Below are 24,088 nucleotides of genomic sequence, written 5' to 3'. Positions count from 1 at the left end.
TTTTTGACTCATTTTTAATAATTTACATTTATATTTACATATAATTTATATCCGGCTAGAAAATAATAGTTACTACTATCTTTTTAGCTATTGAATACATAGGATTTATTATTAAAAGATTGTGGTACTATTATAGATCAAATGACTTAAAAAAAATCAATAGTAGACACTATTTATGTGCTATTAATAAGAGTTCAACAATTTAATATATATGGGGTTGTTGTTTGCTGATGTGGCAGACAGGGTCCATATAATAATATGTTCTCAATTGATATGAAACCGAATTTACCACTATTTTCAAATTTTAATCCTCCATTTTTCACACACTTTTAATTTTATTTATTATTCAGACCTTCTTTATTTTATTTTATTTTATTTTTTTTATTTTTATTTTTTATTGCCTTTTGTTTGCTTCATCAAATAATGAAAAGTGAAAGTTACCATCCATTGGACCCCAAGGATAAGCTCTCTCGGCCCTCATTTAGACATTTACCCTTCTCTTAATCTGTGTTTCTCCTTTTCGTTTTCTTTCCCCTTTTTTTTTTTTTTTTTTAATTTTTTGCTCCCTCTTTTCCGGCCATTTTAAGGGCATTTTTCATGTCCCTTCTCCTGTGTTCACCATCCAAATTCTAGGGTTCTTGTGTTGGGACTAAGCTGGAAGAGAGGTACAAGCCCTCCCATTAGATTATTCTCCAGTTGTTGTATCTTTTTGTTGTTTTTTGCATGGCTTTCGCTATGTCTTGTTTTTAATTATTTGTTTTTGGGGATAGTAATTTTGCTTTGTTTTATGGGTAAAAGGGATTATTTTAATCTATTTGTTTTGTTAGACCCGAATTTCTTTTATAAATAGGCTTAAAGAATATTATAATTATAAAAATAGTTCTGCAAATAAATTATTTACAAAATTATTCCTGTAGGTTGAATGAATTATCGGTTTCTAAATGTGCACCGCTTTTCTTAAAATACTAAAATTATTTTTACAGTTTAATATATACAAATTTTAGAGTTCGGACGTGGAAAATATATAAATTACGTAAAATCTTTTACGGTGAATGGTTTACTGCTCGTAGAAAGCGGTGAATAAATTACCGCTTTATAAAAACAGCAAATCATTCACCATTTAGATCTAGTTTTATAAATAAAAATTTTAGATGCTTATTTTCACAATAAAAAAGTTGCCCGTTAGGCCCCTGCAATCTTTTCAGTCTCTCTCTCATCTGGGACTCGAATCCATAACATTCCAAGCCCTTATTCAGATGCGTTATTATTGGGATACATGATCGACCATTAGTCTCGGACTTCATTTTTCATAATAAAAGAAACTAAAATTATTGGGTCAGGGTTCTTTAGATCCACATTGATATTTTGTGGAGTTGTTTTTTTTTTTTTTTTTTGGTGATATGTTTTTATGTGATATGTTTTTTATTTAATTAGTATTATTTTTTAAAGTTGGATAGTGCCATTGTGTGTAAGATTGGCACATTGATTTTAAAATTGTGCACTCAGGCAATTCACCTGACATTCGTTTTCAACCGGGAATCGACTAATTATTGTATAAGAAGTTTTTTCTTTGTTTTTTTTTTTTTTTGTGGTATCATTGCAATGGAATTGTTATCAGTGTCATTCTTACCATCAACAAATTTGTAGTGAGGACATTCCGTAAGTTGCGGTCGAGTGTTGTATTGTGTGATTTAGTGATGATTGTGCAAATCACAAACCCAGCATTTGAGAGAGCCTTTTGCACTATGATACTTTTTTCGATCATCATCCTGCATTTCATGTTGTACAATTCACATTTTTTTGTCGCATGAAAGACAAACTTTTTTGCACTGTGCCAATCATTTTGTTCAGCCCAATTTGTTTCTTTCTTCTTCTTTTTTTTCCTTTTACAATCCTTGTGATAATGTCAGTTATGTTTTTGAATGTTCTGGAGTAATGAACTGTGTGATCCTATTGTAGAGCTTATCGACTTGTAAGTTGAAGCCGTAGCAGATTCTGTTTCGGAAGATGGCTGTGTCAATGAAGGATCTCGATCCTGCTTTCCATGGTGCAGGACAGAAAGCGTATCCTTTCCTTTGTCAATTTTTATGTTATAGTATAAGTTGAATATTTTGCTTCTGGCTCTTTATCTATAAGCTCTGTTGATCTGCTAGGAACTTTTGTTTTGACATAATTAAAATTGTATATTATTCAGTACACGTTTGTTGGTGAACATGGGTGAAAGACTTACCTTTCAGCAGTTAAGATGGAAAAACTATAGTTGTCACCTTACTTGTGGCATAAATTTTGCCAAACATTTTGAAGGTAGAGAAATTTTATTGAAAAGTCATTGAGATATGCAAATGAAAAGTTACTCGCACCATAAAGAAACGAAAAAGCAAGACAAGGTTGGCCAAATACTCTAACACAGGTAGATAGAAGTTGGTGCAACCCAATTTTCCATGTTGATTTAGAATATGAACCATTAATTTTATTCTTCCGCACAAGCTGTCAATCTTATGTTATGTCAATCAGAGGCAACTGTACATGGATCTTGAAATTTTATATAATGCTCTTTATTACTTGAACTAAGATTTCATTAAATTATTTGTGTAGGCGTCTATAAATTTAGCTCAATGCTAAATGCACTTATCACCATCTTTGTTAAAATAGTGTGGATTCTCTATCATAATGTTTGTGTTGCTTTCTCTATATCGAGCTACATTTGTTTCCTTGACAAAATAAAGAGGGATGGAAATATGGCGAATTGAAAATTTTTGTCCTGTGCTTGTCCCAAAATCTTCTCATGGGAAGTTTTTTATGGGAGACTCATATGTGATTCTAAAGGTAATATTATTAAACTATAATATTTATATTCAAGAGGTTAATTTATTTTATTCTTGTATACTTGCTATGATGTTGTCATTGTTTCAATTCGTGGTATTTACATATAGAACCCTACAAGGCTATCAATCTACATACATATTTTTGCAAGATCTGAATGTTCTTATATGCAATTCAAGAAGTTAATTTCTTACATACGTACCCTTTGTGCTTACAAAATCTTCCCTTGTGGAATCTTCTTCTCTAATACAAAACCAATTCTCCCCATGAATGGGATGGCTTTGAGATTTGAGATGAGGGTATTCTTGTAAGAAGCTTGCACTTCTGAGGGGCGTATACTAAAATTCAGATAACATGGTTATATATGAAGTTCTACAAGGATGTTGTTTTACTTTCAACGATGGTGCTATTCTATAACCAAGGAACTTTTCTCAAGTAAAAATCCTATTCCTTACTCTACAGTAACACTTATTGAAAACACATGCTAAAGTTCGAATTGAGAGTTATAAGGGTGGATTTGATCTTCCTGGAAAATTATTTAAGACTTATGATTTCTCTAACTTGAGTAGTAGTTACCTTTTTCTAGAGTATTTGCAATTTAATCTTTTATAATATAACTTGTTTAAAATGTGTGTTTTGTTTTATGCCATTATCCCTAATGCTAAAAGAAAAAAAGGGACAAAAAAGAAAAAGAAAATTCTAATTTTAATATAGTACCAAGGATTCTAGTGCCAGTGGTATAGGGCATCTTGGTTTGGCATTTGCAATGACCCAGCCTACACTAATAAGTAACTTGTTGGGCCCAAACACTAGCACAAAATGCCTAAGCCTATCGTTTGGTTCGGGGATAAGCAAAAAGTGGCTATTCCAGGAATATGTATAAATTGAGATATAAGCGGCGATTAGATCAATTTTGCGTTTGGATGAAAATTGAGTTATTCCTGGGAATAAAAAAAATAGTGTTTGGTTATGTAAGATGGAATAAGAATTAAAGTGGGTAGTTATAAATAAAAAAATAATGATATTATCCCTTTTTTTATATTAGAATTTTAATTTTTATATTTTATATTTATATTTTAGAATTTAAAATATAAACTTTTAAAATTTAAAATTTTAAAATCTCAAATTTACAATTTTAAAAATTAAAAATTTAAATTTTAAACTTTAAATTTAAGATGAAATTTTAATTTAAAAATACAAAATATCAAATTCTAAATATAAAAAAATTTAAAATATCAAAATTTAAATTTTAAAATTAAATAATTTAAAATTTAAAATTTTAATTTTGTAATTTTAAAAATTATAAATTTTAATTTTTTAACTTACAAAATTTAAATTTTATGATAAATTAAAAATCCTCTCTCTCTCTCTCTCTCTCTCTCTTCACGGGTGGAACAAGCTAGGTTATCCCAGCTTGTTCCCACTTTAGGGTAGGAACACTAGAATAGCCCGTTAAGGTGGAAATTAGTGTTCCCACCAAATTTTTTTGTGTTTAGGGGATAAGGGTGGAATAAATTCTTTATTCCACCCTTAATCCCCAACCAAACATGGCCTTAGAGTCTCTTATATCCGATATGGAATTATTGGGGTGTCACAAACTCCTTTTTTTTAGACTATGACCTCTTCGTTAGATTAAATTCTCTAGCCATCCCTTAACTCAAGATCACAGGCGGGCAAACTAATTCTAATACCAAAGATAATGTCACGCTCCGGATTACACGTTTCCCCGGGCACGCCAACAGACCCGCCGTATACATAGGAATTTTTTCTGTGTATGAAGCGATAGCTGTACCTGTAAACAAAACCAAGCTACAACCACAAGGTAAAGAGCTACTAAACTGAAAACATATATATAAAACCTCGCGGGGTTCCAGTACATACAAAATGTCTACTACATCACTCGCTCTAGCGAGTACCCAGACAACAAGACCATATGTACAAAAACCCCAAAACTACCTGTGGAAGGTACTCTTCTAGTACTGCAGTAAGGCTGGAAGGGATCTAGCTCGCGACTCCCTTTCCACGATCAGAATCGATGACAACAGCAGCCGCAAACGAAGGCTCTGCAAAAAAAGAGGTTAACAACTGGGTGTGAGAACTATTGTAAAAATAAATAGTTCTCAGTGGGTACCGTTACCGACCTCACCGGCTCACCCACAAAGACTACAGAAAAGAAATATGCACAAGGATAGTTAAGGAAGCTGGAAAAACTCTACAGCTACATACCACTATACTATCGCTAACCACTATTCTGTAGATATAAGAAAGAAGCAATCTCTGACCCAATCTCACTAGGGACTGTGAACACACCCGTCCCGCCTGTCGAAGCTACACCAACCACCACCACGCTGGGTTGTTGGTGGAGAGCAAGTCCAATCCGGACACTACGACATCAACGCGAACGCACAAAGCTCGACTCCGGAGTGGCACTTGTGGGCGCTATCCAACCGAGTATGCAAACATATCTCTGCCGAGCTCAATCAGGCTCTCAAAGACTATAATCAAAGCAAATGGGTCTAATTGGTCTAACAACCAAAGCTCACGTGCTCTTGGCACAATCTGATGCAAATACAGAAATCTGGGTCTACCGTCAACCGCGACGGCACCCGATAGTCCGAAACAGTCTACGCACTACTATAAAAATAAACTCGACATCCCAGCACGAGCGTAACCTCATCCTACACTAATTTGGGTATCCATTGCATACTAACAGCAACGATACAAAAGAACCACAACTCCTAAAGCTAAATCTGGTAATTTTCAGAAATGAGAGTGTAGGATCTAAATGTTTTCTCCTAAGTCAATTCCAAGTCCAACATGTAAAATTATACTACTAGTTTAACTCCAAATTCAGATTTTAACTCTAATCCATAAATTCGAGTACTAGCAAGAAAATGAAACCAACAAAACATGTCGACGATATAAGAACTTCGGAGGTATTCCGACGATTTCGGTAAACTTCAACTCACCTCGTAAAGCTCACCCAACCACGGTGAGAGGTCAAAAGGAGAGGAAACCACACGCTCGCCTGGCCTCCAACAGCGCAACCGTGCCGCCCACACGCTCGAATGACCCTTCGGCTCAACGGCGATAAACTCCCGAGCTCGAGTCGCGACCTCCACCTCGAATACGATAAAGAACTAGAGAGAGAGAGAGCAACAATCCAAAACCTCCTCCTCTGTCTCTCTACACATATATAAAGAGGTGGGGATAAGGTTGATAATAACGCCACTTCAAATGACCAAAAGGCCCCTCACCAACTCAAAATTACAGCTGGAGTACCGGTATCCAATTTGGTTATCGGTACTCGACCTCAGCCCGCAAACTCGCACATAGGGTATCGGTACCAGTCCGATGCCGTACTGGTACTCAGCATCAATTGGCGCAACCCGAGAGCATTCTGTTCTGGAAATACACTGGAGTACCGGTACCAGCCCGATACCGTACCGGTACTCAACACTGAAATCCTGCACTTTGCGAATTTCAGTGTCAGAACTCCACTCTCGCCTCGTGTCGATCCCGTTTTGCGTCCATTTCGCGCCAAAACGACTCCGACTTATCCCGGCACTCTCCAGATGTGTCAACAAGCCTCAGATGCTGAAATCTCACGGGCAACCAAACACTAGGGATACTACAGATAACGACGCAGCTTACTACCACTAATAACTTGTTAGGCCCAAACCGCCGGCAGAAAATGCTTAAGCCTAGTTGTCAGTATTAGACTCTTTGGTTTTTATATTTCCAATCATAATCCTTTCCTATCTAATGTGAGATTATTGGGGGTGTCACAACATTGCCATGGTATGATCTATTGGGACAAAAACGTTGTGCTAGTGGCATGCAATTGGCACATCGACTGAGCCATGGCATCGGATGGCACAGATTTGGGCAGGATGTATATTTTATTTTTACCTCTTAATAACCTGGAATTTCCTCTAAAACATGCCACCAAGAAGGATTTATATCTCATAGATATAGGATGCATCATATTGTCTGGAATCCTCTCTGCTGCCAAATTGGTTCCTTAATTCTAATGCGTCATTTAGTGCAAAATTGACAGAAATATCTCCCATTTTGGGGGAAAGGCAATGCTGAATTGATGGCTGTGTGCAAACCAAAATCATTAAATAATACAATTTATATAAAAAATAAACTTTTTACAGTAAGTAGTAAGGTGTCAAAATTCGAGGATAAGATATCTCTTAGAGGACTGGTTGTTAGAGAAGTTTGTTCATTACTGGGATGCATCCTGTAGTTTCAGTGTCACCGGAGCATCTTACCATCATTTTCATGCTGGTAGCATGTTATCAAGATATTCCTTTTTGTTTATACACGTGCATGGAGATATATGTGACCTATAAATTTAACTTCTACTCTTATTTACAACAGTGTAGAATGTTAACTTTTTTGTGAAAAGTTCCAGCAATCATCATTTTTCGTATCTAATTAGATAAAATTTTCCAATAATGATGCAGACAACCGCCTCGAAGAATGGTGCTTTGCGTCACGATATTCATTATTGGCTTGGCAAAGATACAAGTCAGGTTGGCTTTCTATGCCCTGCCATTCATTTCATTTTATAGCAATACAGAATTTGTAGCCTGCGCTTTCTGTTGTGTCAAACTAAATAGGATGAAGCGGGTGCTGCGGCCATCAAAACTGTGGAACTTGATGCTGTCCTTGGTGGGCGTGCTGTTCAATACCGCGAGATTCAAGGCCATGAGAGCGAGAAGTTTTTGTCTTATTTTAAACCTTGTATCATTCCACAACAAGGTGGAATGGCTTCTGGATTTAACCATGTTGAAGTTAATGAGAATAGCCATGAGACTCGTCTATATGTTTGTAGAGGGAAACACGCTGTCCATGTAAAAGAGGCAAGTGCTTTGTATCTCTGCGAATTAGTTCTATTGGAAAAACACAAAGTTTACATGAAAATTAAGCCCTTGAAGTTTGATATCAATTTTGGTTTCATCCTGAGAGTTTCAATTGTAACAATTTAGTCATTTAAACTGATCTTTGTAACTGGCAAACCTTTTTAGTCCAGTAATGAGACTGATGCTGCATCTTCCTTAAGATAGCTGATTAATAGGTCAACGTAATTGTGATGAGGGGCAAATTTTAGGGACCATTGTTCCAATCGAACCTTTGAGGATGAGACTAAAACTAGGGTCAAACTTTGAGGACTTAATCTTTAGGTAATCCTAAAAATGTTTCTCAGGCAGAATTTGATTATGATTTTCTTAATCTTGCAATATCTTTAGGTTCCATTTGCACGGTCATCGCTTAACCATGATGACATATTCATACTGGATACCAAGTCTAAGATTTTTCAATTTAACGGATCCAACTCTTCTATTCAAGAGCGAGCAAAAGCCCTCGAAGTTGTCCAGTATATTAAAGATGCATATCATGATGGGAAATGTGAGGTTGCAGCGGTTGGTGAGTGTGTTTCTTCTTTTTATTCCAACAGCTTCTATTAAGTTAAACTTACTCTCAATTGTACTCTTATCTTATTATTAGAGGATGGAAAGTTAATGGCTGATGTCGAGGCTGGAGAATTTTGGGGCTTTTTTGGTGGCTTTGCTCCGCTTCCAAGAAAGGCAGCTTTGGGAGAAGCTAGAAATGAGGAGGCCTCACCAGGAAAACTTCTCTGGTATGTATTGTCAAAAATGCATGAATGCATCATTTTTCTTTTGAGTTTTTCAGATGATTTTTTTTATGAATATGTTGTGTTTTTAAGTGTTGACAAAGGAGAGACGACACAAGTGGAATCTGATTCCTTGACGCGAGAATTGTTAGAGACGAACAAGTGTTATTTGCTGGATTGTGGTATCGAAATTTATGTGTGGGTGGGCAAAAGTACATCTCTCGAGGAGAGGAAAAGTGCAGTCACTGCAGCCGAAGTAATAACTGATACATTTCTTACGGAAGTGAAGTTCCTTTCCTTTCTTCATTTTGCAGTTTTGCTTAATGCAATATTAAATGTGTATTACAATTCTAAGCAGGAATTACTTAACAAAACTGACCAACCTAAAGCTCATGTGATCCGAGTAACTGAAGGGTCTGAGACTGTCATGTTTTGCTCTAAGTTTGATTCATGGCCGCAACCAGCTGGCGTAACTGCACCAGAAGAAGGAAGAGGAAAGGTGGCAGGTCAGTATTTGCAGAATAAATTCATTTGTTTTAAACATATTGTTTCCTTTTGGCACCCAAGGTTGGATCGGATACAATAAGATAAGAGAGTGGCGTTGCATGAAAAAGAGGGTTTGGTGACTTGTAGGCATAGAAAGTTACAAGATGTTAAAATTGTCAAAGCTAGTTGGGTCAAACAATCTTTGGTCTGGGATTATGGAATCCCTCCCTAGAGGTTGGGATAGAATGGGATCGGATTCGAAAATTTATATTATATTCTCCTTTTAGTCCAATACAGCTATCTCATATTATCTTATCTAATCAAATCTTGGGTGCAAAACGGGCCCTATATGCACTATTGAATATTTTGAATAGGCTTGCATTCTTTTTCTCTCTCTCTCTCTCTCTCTCTCTCTTTTAATATTATTGTACACTTTGGTAGCACTTCTGAAACGCCAAGGATTAAATGTGAAGGGTCTTGTGAAATCGGATCCTATAAAAGAAGAACCTCAGCCATATATCGATTGCACTGGCAATCTTCAGGTGCTCTCATATGGATTCAGCCTTTATGCTAGCTACAGTTTTCTACTCCTTAGATTTTGTTCTAACTAAAATGTATCCACACTCCTGCCAACTATGAATTATTTGGAAATAGGTCCTGTAACTCCATTTTTTTTTGGATTGGGATCCCCAATTATTATAATTTTTTGTTTCAAAAATTTTCATCCTAAATTGTTTCTATCCTCTAATTATTGTAAAGAAGTTTGTTACACTAAAATCAAGCAACATGACAGTTGGGGGTTTAGAATCCAAAAAAATGTAGTTCAATGACCTATTTGCAAATCACCTGTAGTTAGGTGTGTTTTTTTGGTTGGTTTTTGGTTGGGGGGTTTTGTGGGCAGGAGAGGAGTTGGTTAGCTTTTTTTAATTATTTAGTTTCTATATGTAGTAATAGAATTACCTTGATTTTGATTGCTAAGTGGACTTGAGTTTTGTGATGCTAAGTTTTGCTTTTCATGATGATAATAGGTTTGGCGTGTGGACGGTGATCAAAAGACTCTACTCTCATCATCTGACCAGTCTAAGTTCTACAGCGGTGATTGTTATATTTTTCAGTATACATATCCTGGTGAAAACAAAGATGAGCACCTCGTTGGCACTTGGTTTGGGAAGAAGAGCACTGAGGTAAACAAGCACCTTTAATCTAGCTTATTATTATACATTAGACTTAGAACACCGTAGTTGCTAATATATTATGTGGTTTGAGTCATTTCTAATCTTTAATCTGAGAACAATATTTTCACTGTATGGTTGTAATTGTAAAAGGTTAATTTTGGACTGGGCTTGGTGTTGCACTGTCATTTGTTTAGTCCAATCATTAGTTAATTACATGTATTTTGCAGCTGGTTTCTTATGCTAATCTCTATTTCTGTTTATTGTTCACTCCTATTCCACTTCAATAAACTGAAAAGATCAAAGGATTAGATTTTGGACAAGGAAAAAGAGTCCTTTTCCTTCATCAATTCTGCTGATTCCTAAGAGTAATTCCTCCTCCATAGAAGTCATTTGAAGATTGATCCTGTTAAAAACTAGTCACAGAATGTTCTTTCAACCTCAATGGAGAGAACTTCATATATGTCCTTTGTAGAAATGTTTTTAACTGATTGGAACTGATTGATGAAGGCCTTTGTGGAAGTTCTGTATTAATTTTTCCTTTTGCGATGGTATATAAAACTTCACTAGCATAAAATGGACATAAATAGAACTAAATATGAATAGATAAAACTATAACTTGTGATGAATTTCTGGAGGGTAGAACAAGTGAGCATGGTCTGTTATGGCATTGTTAGTTGCCTCAATGTGGTGTTCTTTCTTCTCTATAAGAGATTATTTGACAAAGAAGCTTTATTTGTTTAGAGACATTACATTGTAGATTACCGCAGTAAGTACCTATTTAACAGTAAGGAGAATAACTGGAGATAGAACCTCTTTAGAGATATTAGCATGGAATTTAGATTACCTGTTGCGGACACGTATTTTGATGAGTTGGAACTCATCAAGTCATATGATTGTGCCTGCACAATCTGTCATGGTTTGGAGTGGCTGAGAGAGGCATTTTGATTATTGAAACATATTTTCTATCCCTATTCAGTTTATCTCTTCCAATTTTTCGTCTTACATGTCTAAAATTCAAAAAGCATACTAGATTTATGATCGACAATGAATGTGCTAATGTTTTTCTTTGAGTGCTTTGCATTACTGATGTATAAATAACTCATCTAAATTTGGACACAGGAAGATAAGGTTCAAGCAACATTACTTGCCAACAAGTTGGTCGAGTCTATGAAGTCGCAGGCTGTTCAGGTAGTTATTCATAGGCCAAGAAGCTGGGTATTTCTTAGGAACTTGCCAAGATATTTAGTTTACTTTTTTGCATTATTGTCCTTCATAAATAGCAAGAATTACAATGCTCTATGGTATAAACACAGACTCGCTTATATGAAGGAAAGGAGACTATCCAGTTTTTTTCAATCTTTCAGAGCTTTATTGTGTACAAGGTTAGTATCAAATGATATGGTGCTTTTATTTTGTGATTGATTTTTTTTTTTTTTTGTAAGGATTTAGTTTGCAATTTGAATTTTCGCAGGGTGGTATTAGCTCTGGATATAAGAACTTCATAACTGAAAATGAAATTGTTGATGAGACATATGCAGAAGATGGGCTTGCACTTTTCAAAGTCCAAGGCTCTGGACCAGACAATATGCAAGCGATTCAAGTAGAACCTGTATGTCTTACCTGAATCAGCGTGATGCTCTTTGGTTCATCTTGTAAAGCCCCTTGTACATATTCCTAGAATATTCCTTGAAATCATCTATTTGCACGTATACCCTGGAATATCTTTATTTTCACACATATCCCTTGAGACTGGCTCTTCTGTTAGTACTATTGTATACTAGCAAAGAAATAAGTTTTGATGGGCATTTATGAGGATCAAGACTTAGTTGGAATATATATGTAAATAGCTAATTTTGCAGTGGTGTAAATACAACAATTATATGCTTTATGGCTTTATGCTATGCATGTTGCTTTGTGTGGCTTATTGCTTACTTCCAAGTTGTCTTCTCACACATCATAGCTAGCTAGCTAACTTGGACAAAGTATTTTTAAATTTCCTTTTTACAATAACTAGTTTAGAAAGACTGTAACAACACTTCGTTCCGGTGGACTGTCATTACTGATCATAAGTTTTATTTTCATCAGGTTGGTTTGTCGTTGAACTCATCCTATTGTTATATATTGCATAATGGCGATACTGTTTTTACTTGGTATGGAAGCCAGACTAGCCCAGAGAATCAAGAGCTTGTGGAGAGACAACTTGATCACATTAAGGTGTGTGTTTTTTAATTCTGAGTATGTTATTTCAGATTATGTCATGATTGAAGGTAATATCTACTTCAATTAAAATAGTATAATGAACATTTGAACTTGATACTATATGTACATGCAAATAATTTATTTTGCAGGCACGTAATGAGTGTATAATAGAGTTTCTTGTGTTGCTGATGAAAATTAACATTGCTTATTTCACATTTCTTTTTTCTCGTTCATTTGTAATGACCGCAGACTATTTTTAATTTTTTTGCCAATTTTATCAATCTCTTCTTTCTCTTTGCCTTCCATTGTTAGTTAATTACCATTGTTAGTTAATGTATCATTCAAAAATAATAACTAAAAGTGAAGGTGAAGAAAGATGACGGGGCTGCTAGAAATTTCCAAAACATTCAGCCCGCGTTGCTCATTTTTACTATTAGTGTAACTTCAATTGCGTGATAAAGAACAACTCACGATCTATAGATCACAGTAATCAAGTTAAAGAAATCTTCAGGTGGCTCGATTACTATGTAAAATATACAAAGAAATATTAAATTGTAATTTGGTAGTATACTTGACATCTGATAGTACATGGACTATAGAATGTTTTGAGGGTAAACATTATTCTTTTGAGCGGCCATTTGATTCGGGGTTAAAGGGGGGGGAATAAAGGGTTATCCCTCCCCTTATCCCCAAACACTTTTTTGTTGGAGCGTGATTTGTTAACCCCACCCCAAAAGGGTTTCCGAATAACCCTTTCGGGGTAGGGTTAACAAACCCCACCCCCCCATAGAATTGGGGTGGGATTAACTAATCCCATCCCAATTTAAATTTTAAATTTAAATTTATAATTTAAATTTTAAATTTTAAATTTAATTTTTAAATTAAAATTTTAAATTAAAATTTTTAAAATTTAAAAATTTGTAAGCTTAAAATTGATATTTATAATTTTTAATTTTAAATTATTATTTTTAATTTTTTAAATTTTAAATTAATCTTAAATTTAAAATTTAGGACTTAAATTTTTTAATTTGAGATTTAAAATTTAAAAATTTAAATTTTATTTTGAATTTTTCAATGTTTAAAGTTATATATTTAAATTTAAAATTTTAAATATAAAATTTAAAAATTTAAATTCAAATATAAGGGGCAATATTATTATTTTTTCTATTTATAACTACCCACTATTCATCTTATTCTATCTTATCTATCCAAACACCATTTTTCTTATTCCCGGGAACAACTCAGTTTTCATCCAAACGCAAAATTAGTCTATTCCAGACTTGACCCTGAACTTATGCCTATCCCTAAATAACTAGTTCTTACTTAACCCCGAACCAAATGAAGCTGTTCAACAAAGATAGTTGGGTTTACTTTACTGTTCATATAACTTTGGACTAGTGTTTCAATTGCACATTCTTCCTTCTAGCTAGTAAATTGTAAATAATGTCTTGTACTAAGCTAACAAACGTGAATCTATCAAATTCCCATGCAATATTACCTTTATCTATCTTATGCGACTTTTGGTTTAAAACAGACTTACCTTGTATGTGATTAAACAATTTTATGATACTTTAAGAGTATTTACTGGCTTTTTCGCTTAAAGTTGTTCTTTACGGGATGGATCAATAATTTTCGGCATTTTAGTGTTTTCTCTTTTTTTTTGTGCGTGATGAGCCTCACTGAAGCACTACATGATATGTTGCATTTCTTGATTAATCATTTCCTGTAGCCTTTTTGGATTTCACAGCCAAATATTCAGCCAAAAGTGCAAAAAGAAGGGGCAGAAACTGAACATTTCTGGGATTTACTTGGTGGCAAAAGTGAATACACCAATCAAAAGATTGAAAAAGATCTGGAGGGCGATCCTCATTTGCTCTCTTGTGACTTCCCAAATGGTAAAGATTCCAATATCTGTCTTTTTCTCTAAATTGTTAGCATATAGTTATGTATATGCACTAATGCATTCTTTTTGTTTTTCTTCCTTTTCTTCCTTTTTTTTAACGCAGGCAATCTAAAGGTAATGCCAAACTTCAAACAGTGTTTAATCTTCTTTATAAGAATTAACTACATATTGGCTGATGTTTCTTTTTTGTTTTTGCTAATTATAAACATTTTAATTCCAAACACATAAATTTCTAGGTCAAAGAGATATTCAATTTCACCCAAGATGACTTAATGACAGAAGATATATTCATTCTGGATTGTCATTCAGCCATTTTTGTTTGGGTTGGACAGCAGGTTGACGTGAATAGAAAACGTCAAGCACTTAAAATATCAGAGGTATAGCAAAAGTCGCTTCTTTTCTTTCTTGTTTGCTTGTATAAACTAACACTTCTAATTTGACTTTTTTTGCTTGGTTTTTGTTCTTTCCAGGCATTCATTGAACATGATTTTCTTCACGAGAAACTATCTCCAGAAACTCCAATATTCATTGTAATGGAAGGATTTGAACCCCCATTTTTTACACGTTTCTTCACTTGGGACTCCGCAAAATCGTCTGTAAGTTATATGAAGTAACATTTCTTTAATTTCGTGTTATCACAAGAATCATATGGTATTTTTGGTGCGAAGTTTGTGTGCTTCAATTCCTTTTTGATGTTCCTTGAATATGAAATGTGCTTTGCATATTCAATTGCTTTCGGTATAAAAAGCAGTTGTTCCAATTTCCAGCCAAGGTTCTAAGTACCCAGGAATGGGGACATGACAAGAACTTGTTGGCACGAGTTGGCACGCGTTTGGGCTATGGCATACAATTCCATGTGCAACAAACTTTTGCATAGAATATTTTGATTTTTTGTAGCAATATATCCTATTTGTTCTTAAATATGTTTCTATCAATTATCTTTTGCACTCTACTAATGAAGTTGCCAAATTCAACAGGATTTTTCAAACTGTCACTAGATTACAAAAGATTAAGGATTAAAATTTACGGGAAACCAAATTACCCCAAATTATCTCTTAATTTAATTGAAACTTTCAATCCAAATGCATGCATGATGCTTATAATGAGTAAACAATGATCCATCCTGTCGGCATAGTATGGCACCATGGACAACGCCTTTGCCAACTGGCACTTAAATCTTTGGTTCGAATGTCCAATAGAATCTGATTTGAACTTATTTGGAAGTCCAAATGTTTGACCTAAAGTGCAATAACTATTTTCCTTGCTCTGAAGTTCCCATTTGTATTTTTCGATGCAGATGCATGGTAATTCATACCAAAGGAAGCTTGCCCTTATTAAAAATGGAGTCACTCCAACTGTTGAGGTTAGTTCTAAGTATTGCCATATTACTGAAGCTAGCAGATTCTTGGTCAAATTGTGTTGTTCCTCTTCTTGTTCCAATTTATCATGCTTTTATATTAGCCAATTATAACAACAAGGAATGTTGCGTGTCAAGTCACAATTAACTGGGAACAATTATTAATCTTCCCTGCATTTAACTTTCTTTTGTGTATTGTTCTCCATCCAAAAAGCATCGTATCTGTTCTTGCACCTTCGACTTTTCTTCATCTCCTTTTCTCTTCCCACATTCTGCATATATTGCTTCTTACACCCAAATGGGACAATGGATTGCTTGCAATCATTACACCCAAATGATTTATTTGACAACAAAAAATAAAAATTTGAAGCACCTTGTTCTTTTTTCCTCCAATGTTTCTAAATAAGTTGTTAGCCATCACTTGGCTAGAGTGTCATGTAAGTTACTCAATCTTGACAACAAGAGGAAAGTCCTTTCGCCAATATATTAAATTATATAATATTAGCATTTATAAAAAACAATAACAACAACGATGCTAACATGAGGCCTAAGCCTTGCATTTTTAAACATACCAACTCACAAAGGAAGTTAGCTACTTAGACATCTTCTCATAACATAAGGAAGTTGAAGGAGAAGACATATAAGTACTGCAGCAATTTATCAAGTGCAACTTTTTTTTCCTGAAGTGGAAATGAAGATATGCAACTCAGAAAAAAAAAACTGCTAAATTTTCAACAGTTAAACACATTTTACAAGTTAGATTCCTGGATCTCAACTGAACTAGAGAAAGAGAGAGATTATAAGAGAGTACCTGATTCAATTTATTATCTTCTTCTATGAAATAATGAAAAGCATACTTATAACATTGTGAGTCGATATTTATATTTGAAAAATCTAATGAAAGAACATTCCAGCAACATGATTCATCAGTTTAATCTCATGCTGATTTGTTTTCTAGCTTCAGACCATCACTCCGAGTTATTCGAATTTTTTTGATTTATGCGATTATAAGCCATTTGAGTTGATTAACTTGTGGACTATTGAGAGTCCTGAGATTCCTTTTACTGCTTTATATTGAAGATGATTCTAAATCTTCTTCGTTAGATTGTATTAGTTTCTTTTTTCTCTTGTTGTCAAGAAGATGCACTGCTTCATTTGTATATATCTAAGTACTTGTCGGACACTAGCTTCTCTATTTAGAGAAGCACAAATGAAGCTTTCGAAAATTCTTAAATTTGAATCTTTGGCTGTGGTGAGAATCTGAAGAGGACTTCCAACTCCAAAAGCAGAAGTCCAATTTGAGGAATTCTCTTCTAGCTGCAGCTTGCAACAAAACTGTTGGGCAATTAAAAATACAAATTAAATGGTAAGTTGAGGCATTGAGACTAATTTATTATTATATCAATTTCAATTATATTTATGGTTGGCTCATTGCTTTTTCAATTTGGACCATTCATTCTAATTCCTAAGGAACCAAAATGCAAGCAGCAGCCATCATTAGAGATGAGTAGCAAGCCTCAAGTCCATTCCATTTTCATTAACTGACAATTCACGAATAAACTACAATTTTCAGAAGATAAATATGCTTCACAAATATTATAAAATTAATATCCAGGTCTCATACTATCTTTAATGAAATTAAAACGACAGAGTTATGTGCACTTGTAAAAAAAGAAAACGACCGACTTATTTGAATTTGAAAATAGGAAGCAATGTCCATTAAGTATTAAAAGTAGTGCACATCTCAATCTTGAACTCCAAAGTTTATTCTTTCTCAGTCTGTCAGCACGACTCTCTCCATCAGTATGCAGCACTTTTTGTCTTGTAAGTTGAATTATGCTGCAGCATTCTTTGGTTTGTAAGTTGAATTATGCGACTCATCGAAAGATTGTTACAAGCATATTCTGATAAAATAACCGATAGTTTGTAAGTATTTATTGTACTATCTTTTTTCTGCACCATCTTCTTTCTTTATTACTTCTTTCTATTTTGCTTCGTAATGGTATTTTGAGAACTGCTATAAGTTAGATTGAATTTCTCAGAAACCTAAGAGGCGGATACCTACACATGGAAGTAGTAGATCCAGCATACCCGACAAATCTCAGCGCTCGAGAAGCATGTCATTCAGTCCCGACAGACTTCGTCTAAGGGGGAGATCCCCTGCATTTAATGCCCTAGCCGCTACATTTGAGAACCCTAATCCCAGGAATCTCTCAACCCCACCTCCAGCTGTAAACAAGCTTCACCCGAAAGTTGTGGCTCCAGACTCAGAGAAGCTTGCTTCGCGATCAGCAGCAATTGCAGCTCTGACTGCTACTTTTGAACCTCCAAGAGAAAGTGTTGCACCAAAATCATCCAAAGGTACTTGACTCTAATCTTCTAATATTTAAGGGCTTTTACATGCATGATCCATGCAAAATCATATATTTAGGGAGGGAGAGGAAGAGGTAGTGAGTATTTGGATGGTTATATTATGTTAAGTCAAAATTAAATAGGACTTTTGTATTGAAGATCCATACTGTTACACATGATCTAAACTATTTTCGATCTTTGAAAAGTTTGACAATCATTGGAGCTCGTCTAACTATGTGTTGAGTTCAGACAAAAATGAATAATGCAAACTGAGAGAGGTTCTTAAATTTTGTAACGGATTCATCAGCTATTGTTCTTGAGCAAGACATCTGAAAACAATTATTGAGCAGAGTTTAAACTAATTTGGACTAGTGTACAGTGTTAAACTAACAAAAGCCTTCGACCAACTATCTCTGCTCTCAATATTGAGACCATCCAATCATAACATGAAGGAGCTTCCATGGTATTACCATCCATATCCTATCAATAGTTGCATGGCCACTTTCTCTCTCTATGAGTGTACTTAACAAATGTGCCCTATTTCAAGGGGACAAGTTGGTCTTGTTCTAGAAAAGAGGGGATGATTTGTTTTTACGATTACAAAGGTGTACGTGTAAGTAATTAAGTCTTAGAAGGGCATACATTGAAAAAAACCTCAGATTTTGCAGAAGTAGATATGTAAATAGATAATTATGCAGGGAAACATATATGTTAAAACTTACAAGGATTTATGGAAATCCCGAATCTTTGCTTATATATTTCTCAAACCCAGAGACCACAATGAATAGTGGAGTTAGTGATCTCACCATAGAGGAAGATGCAAAGGAAAATGAAGCAGACATTGATGAAGGCCTTCCAATATTTCCTTATGAGCGTCTAAAGACCTCATCGACCGATCCTGTTTCAGAGATCGATATAACTAAACGAGAGGTAAATAAGTAGCCTACTTGTTGTAATATCCTTTTGATCTCTCAGATTCTTACTCTCGCTTTCCACTTCAGGCTTATTTATCTTCAGAAGAGTTCAAAGAGAAGTTTAATATGCCGAAGGCAGCCTTCTACAAGCTACCAAAGTGGAAGCAAAACAAGCTTAAAATGGCAGTTCATTTGTTTTAACTTCAACTGCTTTTCACTTCATATACTTAAAGAAGATCATTGGCAAAGGAAGATGACAGGTTTATTGTTCGTTTGCAATGTCTTATCCTTGTTTCTATTCTTCTCTAATATTTTCTCTTATCTTATCTCACAGATTTCATTATCCAGGTGTCTCATAATGTAATTGTGAAGAGGACATCGATTCGGGCTTCTGTTGTAAAGGCCCACTTTTCCTCTTCTTGGACATTCAATTTATTCTTATTTCAGTTTTCTCCTGATTGCAGAACCAAGCAATTAGGTCTCAATTTTGGTTACTGATTTTCAATTGAATTTATTCTTTTTTCTAGAGATGGTGAAGGATGCCTAGTGTATAGCAGTTATAATAACATTGCCATTGAAAGTGGCTCCTTCCTAGTTAGTTCAGAAGATGAGGTGTTCTTTATTCACCTCATTAAGTAATAAGATCGTCGGAGGGTTCAACATGAGATGTTTGTTATCTTCCAGGAAATTTATGAGAAATGTACAAGCTACTTGAAGCATCAATAAAGCATCAATAAAGAGTACTCTGTCGGAATAAATCCATTTTATGCTTATGCTTATTTAAACATCATTTTTCTTTGGTAATGATGTATATGCTTTTACTAATTGAAATTCAGTTCAGATATTGATGCTTATTCTTGCACTTATTTTACACATGTTATCTTTTCTGGTAGAGTTCGGCTTTAACAAAGACTCTGGCTTAGGTGAAGAATACATTAACAAATTATTCAAAAAAAAAATTATTCTAATTGTAGGCTTTGTAACGATCCGACTCGTTAATAATAATTACTCATTGGATCTAAATCACCTGTTTAAAATACTTGAGCCTAGTTATTATTATTATGGTGTGACGCCCAACCACAAACATATAGATTAGAACTATCAGACGATATGAGGTTTTAGAGGTGGCTCGTGCGTTCAAGAGGTGGTTTCCATCAAACTCGTGGTATAACATTTTGTCTTGCGTAGCGTTTAGCTCTCACATTTTTTATTGGTACTAAGTTCTGATGCTACATGTAATGATCTGACCTACTAGCAATACTAATTCGTTGGATCCAAAACATGTGTGCCTACACCTGACAAGGACGTCAAGGCTTAAAAGGGTGTGTTTTGATACCAAATGTAACAATTTGACCCACTAGCAATAATAAATTGTTGGGTTCAAACCACGTTTACCTAAGCCTAGCAAAGGAACTAGAGCCTGGGGGGTAGGGAGTGGGGCGGCAAAGAAAGAATGTGAGACCCAGGATTTTGGAGTAGTCATATATCTAGAATCTATGGGCGTGTTTAGTTCGAAGTCGGAATCGGAATCGGAATCAAAATAAGCTGGAATCGGAATCGGAATGACTCATTACCTAATTCTGTTTGGTTCATCACCTGAATCGGAATCGAAATAAATCATTCCCATTGTCGGTGTTTGGTTCAGGTGGATATAAAAAATGTAATCAAATTAATATACTAACATTATCTTTATAATATATTAATTTAAATTCAAATTAAAAATTAAAATATTAAAACTTTACATCAAAATTTTGAAATAATGTCAAATCCATAAATTTGATTTAAGTTTGAAAGAAAATTTGAATAACATTTTATGTAAATTAAAATTTAATTTAAATTCAAATTCATAAGTTAGATTCGAAATACTTGATTAAATTTTAATTTNTTTATATAAATTAAAATTTAATTTAAATTCAAATTCATAAGTTAGATTCGAAATACTTGATTAAATTTTAATTTTTAATTTAAGTTTAAATTAAAATTTAAAATTATATATTTAATTTTTAAATTTTAACTCATATTTTAATTAAAAAAAGTTGAAAAAATAAATTTAATCCGAATAAATATCCATTCCGTCCGGATTCAACCTTCAATCCGGCCTCCTAGGCCGGATTGAAAAAAGAGGTGATTGGAGGATTCCCATCCCACTCGGGAATCGGAATCGGAATGGAACTCCCGCGTGTCAAACACCCACAAACAGATTTATTCATTCCGATTCCGATTCCAGGGTGAGAAATAAGCGAACCAAACACGCCTTATATCTATAATCTATAATAAAAATACATGAAACGGCAATCCTAAAATAGGCATCTCCTTATTTTGGGAAGATATGGGCCCACATACATTATTAATTACACCATTGGTCTCCAACTTTGCACTTTTTTATTTTGGTCCCCAACATTTCTTTTTCAAATCTATAAAATAAAATATAAAAATCTATAATCTATAAATCAATAATCTATCTATCTATCTATAAAATATATGAATTGGCAACCCTAAATAGGCCTCTCCTTATTTTGGAGAGATGTGGGTCCACATATATGATTAATTGCACCATTGGTCTCCAATTTTGTACCATTTTTGTTTTGGTCCTCAACATTTTTTTCAAATCTATAAAATAAAGTATAAAAATACATAAATTGGCAACTCTAAAGAAGGCCTCTCTTGTAAGGACTGAGATTTTTGCAGTGTAGTTAAACTCTCAGTTGACGATGTTTTTGTGTGTAATTTAATTACAAAAGCACTCATCAAGTTTCGGGCGAAAACGAGTTAAAACGGAAATTCTACGCGATTTTCAAGTTTCACTTAAGGTGAATAGTAACTCGATTTTCCGGAGAAGCCGTGGTGAGAAGTTGGCTTCTGGCTCGTACCGGACTCTGTTCATAGCAGTCCAATAGCTCGTTTCGACCGGTTCAGCTGTTCTAGAACTACTGACGCTGACGGATTTTGAGTTTGACGCACGGATTTCGAGAAAATCCAAAAATACATGTTTTATATGTATTTACATGTGGTTTACTTCTATCGAAGAAGGTTGGATTTTTCTGTGAATCCGGCTGGATCGAACAAGACGAAACGAAATCCGCAGCTTTGTTGTCTCCGTCGTGCTGATCGCACTGGATTCAAATCCGTTTGCAAATCTGACGAGCGATCTGCGCTGAGATCGCCGCGTTGATCGAGGGAGAGGTCCGGTAGTTAGCAAAACGCGTATTTTCGCGAATGTCGCGATATTTTATGTATCTTTCGAGGGGATCGCACGTGGAGGGACTTCATGCGTTTTGTCGCTACTGTCGAGGATCTCGATTGAAATTCTGGTTTGGTGGACCTTTTTGCAAAGTTACACCTTGGATTTATCAGTTCTAGGGTTTATGATCCCCTACCCCTAATCCCTAGCCGGCCCAGCTCCTAGTCGCCCCAGCCACCTTGCACCCTTCTCCTGCCGCTGCTGCCACCCCGGCCGCGCGCCGGCTGAGCCCGCGCCGTCCGAGCCTTACCCATCTTCTTCCCTCTCTTTGCTTTCTCCCTCTCTACCTCTCTTGCATTGTGAGGAGACCGAGATTCCGCACTTCTCGACCTCCCTCGGTGTCGCCCCGCTGCTCGGCGAAGCATCCCGCGCGACCGCCGACCGCGCCTGCCGCCGCGCAACAATCCGTACCAAGCCGGCAGGATGCCGGCCCAGGCGAGCTGCAAGCGAGCTTGGGTTGCCGAACAGTGCCTGTGCCGCCGCCACCGCTGGAAACTCCTCCCAGCGACACCCCTCTGTGCTCGGGCCCCTTCCCGCCGGTCGCCGCCGCCCCAGCGCGCCGCCGCCCGCCGCCGGTCGGCGTGACAGCGGCCAACCCGAGCCGAGCCGAGCTGTGTGCGGCTCCTTTCTCGCTGCCGCCGCACCCTGAGCCACCTGTGCGGCCCTCCCGACCTCCTGCAGCCCGCCTCCGCCGTCCCGGAGCTCCCATGCCGTCCGCCCGTGCCCAGCAACTCCTGGAACCCGTGCCCTAGCCCGTGCCGCGGCTCATCTTGCCCGCCGTCGCCGCCGCGCTGTCAGCGCCTGTCTGAGGTGAAGTACCTACTCCTTCCTCGCCCCGCACCCATCCTGGCCTCCGCCCCCCCAGCCGCGCGCCGGCGCGGACCTGGCCGGAGCAACTTGCTCGGCACCCGAAATGGCTTTTGTGGGATGGCCTACTGTTCTGGCTTCCCGAGTTTCCCCGATCTCCACGGAAGTGAGCACGATGATCCGTGGAAGGTTGAAGATCATCGTGCTCACCTTGGTTTCTGTCGGATAGGCCCGTTTCGCCATGTTTTGGCGATGTCGTCCGTTCAGCCTTTTTGGCTGCCTGTTTGGCTTCCTGCGCACGTTGATCACGATCGAGGCTGTCCTGATGCCTCCGGAGTGAGGCCACGGTGTTCGTGCTGTCAGTGCCGATCACAATTGTCACCATTTCCTATGGACAGAGGTGTCCGGTATTCTGATACGGCGCGATTTCCCTGACGCGCGCTAATTCGCTGAACCTTCGAGTGTCCCGCGCTCCACAGCCGAGCCGCTGTGCTCCGGAAATCGTGAGGCACGGACTCACTGTACTCGGATGTCATACCGTGCTCCTGCGGATTCGGAAAGTTCCTCGGTTGCGTAGTGAAGCGAGCCACTTAGATCGCCAAATACATAGAAATGATGATATTTATGTAATTAGAGATGTCTTTATGTCAATTCTGTTTTGCGTGGCTATGTGGGTGAGTTGTGGGGGTTGTTATGATCGCTGGACTGAATGTCATGGTCCAGTTAGCTTTCGCGGAAATCGGGTAGGTCGATTCGTGTGCGTTCTTTCGACGAAATTGCGCGAACGGACGGTTCGGTTCGGAATTCTTCATCACGGATGTTTGGGCTTGTGTGTTTTGTCGCTGGAGCCTTGTTGGCTGGTCGACATCATCTTTTGTGCTGGGTTCGATGATGAATAGGTGCAGCGACGGTCGGTTCCGGTGTCGAAATAGACACTTCCGGGAATCTGGATCGTTACGATTAATCCGGCGAATGATCGTATTGTTGTTTACCTCTGTGTTTGCTGCCAGGCATCCTAAATTGAATGCTTTGGGCAGCGGACTGGACTCTAGGCACGAGTCGTGACGTTACGGGACACTTTAGTGGGTACCGCGGTCCGGTGTGAATTTCGGGTCTCGTGAGTTACGATGATCGGTTTTGGGAAACCGATACGAGAAGAGACGATATCAGAGTTGAGCGTTAGT

The 24,088-nt window shown here is 36.7% G+C and overlaps 1 protein-coding gene across 3 annotated transcripts; it reads left to right on the top strand.

Moving 5' to 3' along the window:
• Positions 439–19,623, top strand: LOC109706703 (villin-5-like). 3 transcript variants are annotated; one of them, XR_002215296.1, is made up of 24 exons: positions 439–665; positions 1,960–2,063; positions 2,727–2,826; positions 7,299–7,367; positions 7,455–7,697; positions 8,085–8,262; positions 8,344–8,476; positions 8,564–8,726; positions 8,829–8,976; positions 9,398–9,498; positions 9,985–10,140; positions 11,251–11,319; positions 11,445–11,513; positions 11,603–11,740; positions 12,217–12,345; positions 14,078–14,225; positions 14,337–14,347; positions 14,470–14,610; positions 14,704–14,829; positions 15,531–15,596; positions 17,633–17,951; positions 18,715–18,872; positions 18,944–19,116; positions 19,205–19,623. XR_002215296.1 is itself a non-coding variant. In XM_020227664.1 (23 exons), exons 2-23 carry the CDS (start codon positions 2,008–2,010, stop codon positions 19,055–19,057), a joined length of 2,835 nt encoding a protein of 944 aa, XP_020083253.1. In that variant the 5' UTR covers positions 439–665; positions 1,960–2,007; the 3' UTR covers positions 19,058–19,623. The 3 variants fall into 3 exon arrangements, 1 of the variants encoding a protein (XP_020083253.1); XR_002215297.1 differs by having other exon boundaries at positions 19,191–19,623; XM_020227664.1 differs by having other exon boundaries at positions 18,944–19,623.

This window comes from Ananas comosus, linkage group 2 (genome assembly GCF_001540865.1).
Source record: "Ananas comosus cultivar F153 linkage group 2, ASM154086v1, whole genome shotgun sequence".
Taxonomy (NCBI): Eukaryota; Viridiplantae; Streptophyta; class Magnoliopsida; order Poales; family Bromeliaceae; genus Ananas; species Ananas comosus.
The sequence above is the reverse complement of the archived record's forward strand: the minus strand, read 5'-3'. Positions and strand labels throughout refer to the sequence as shown.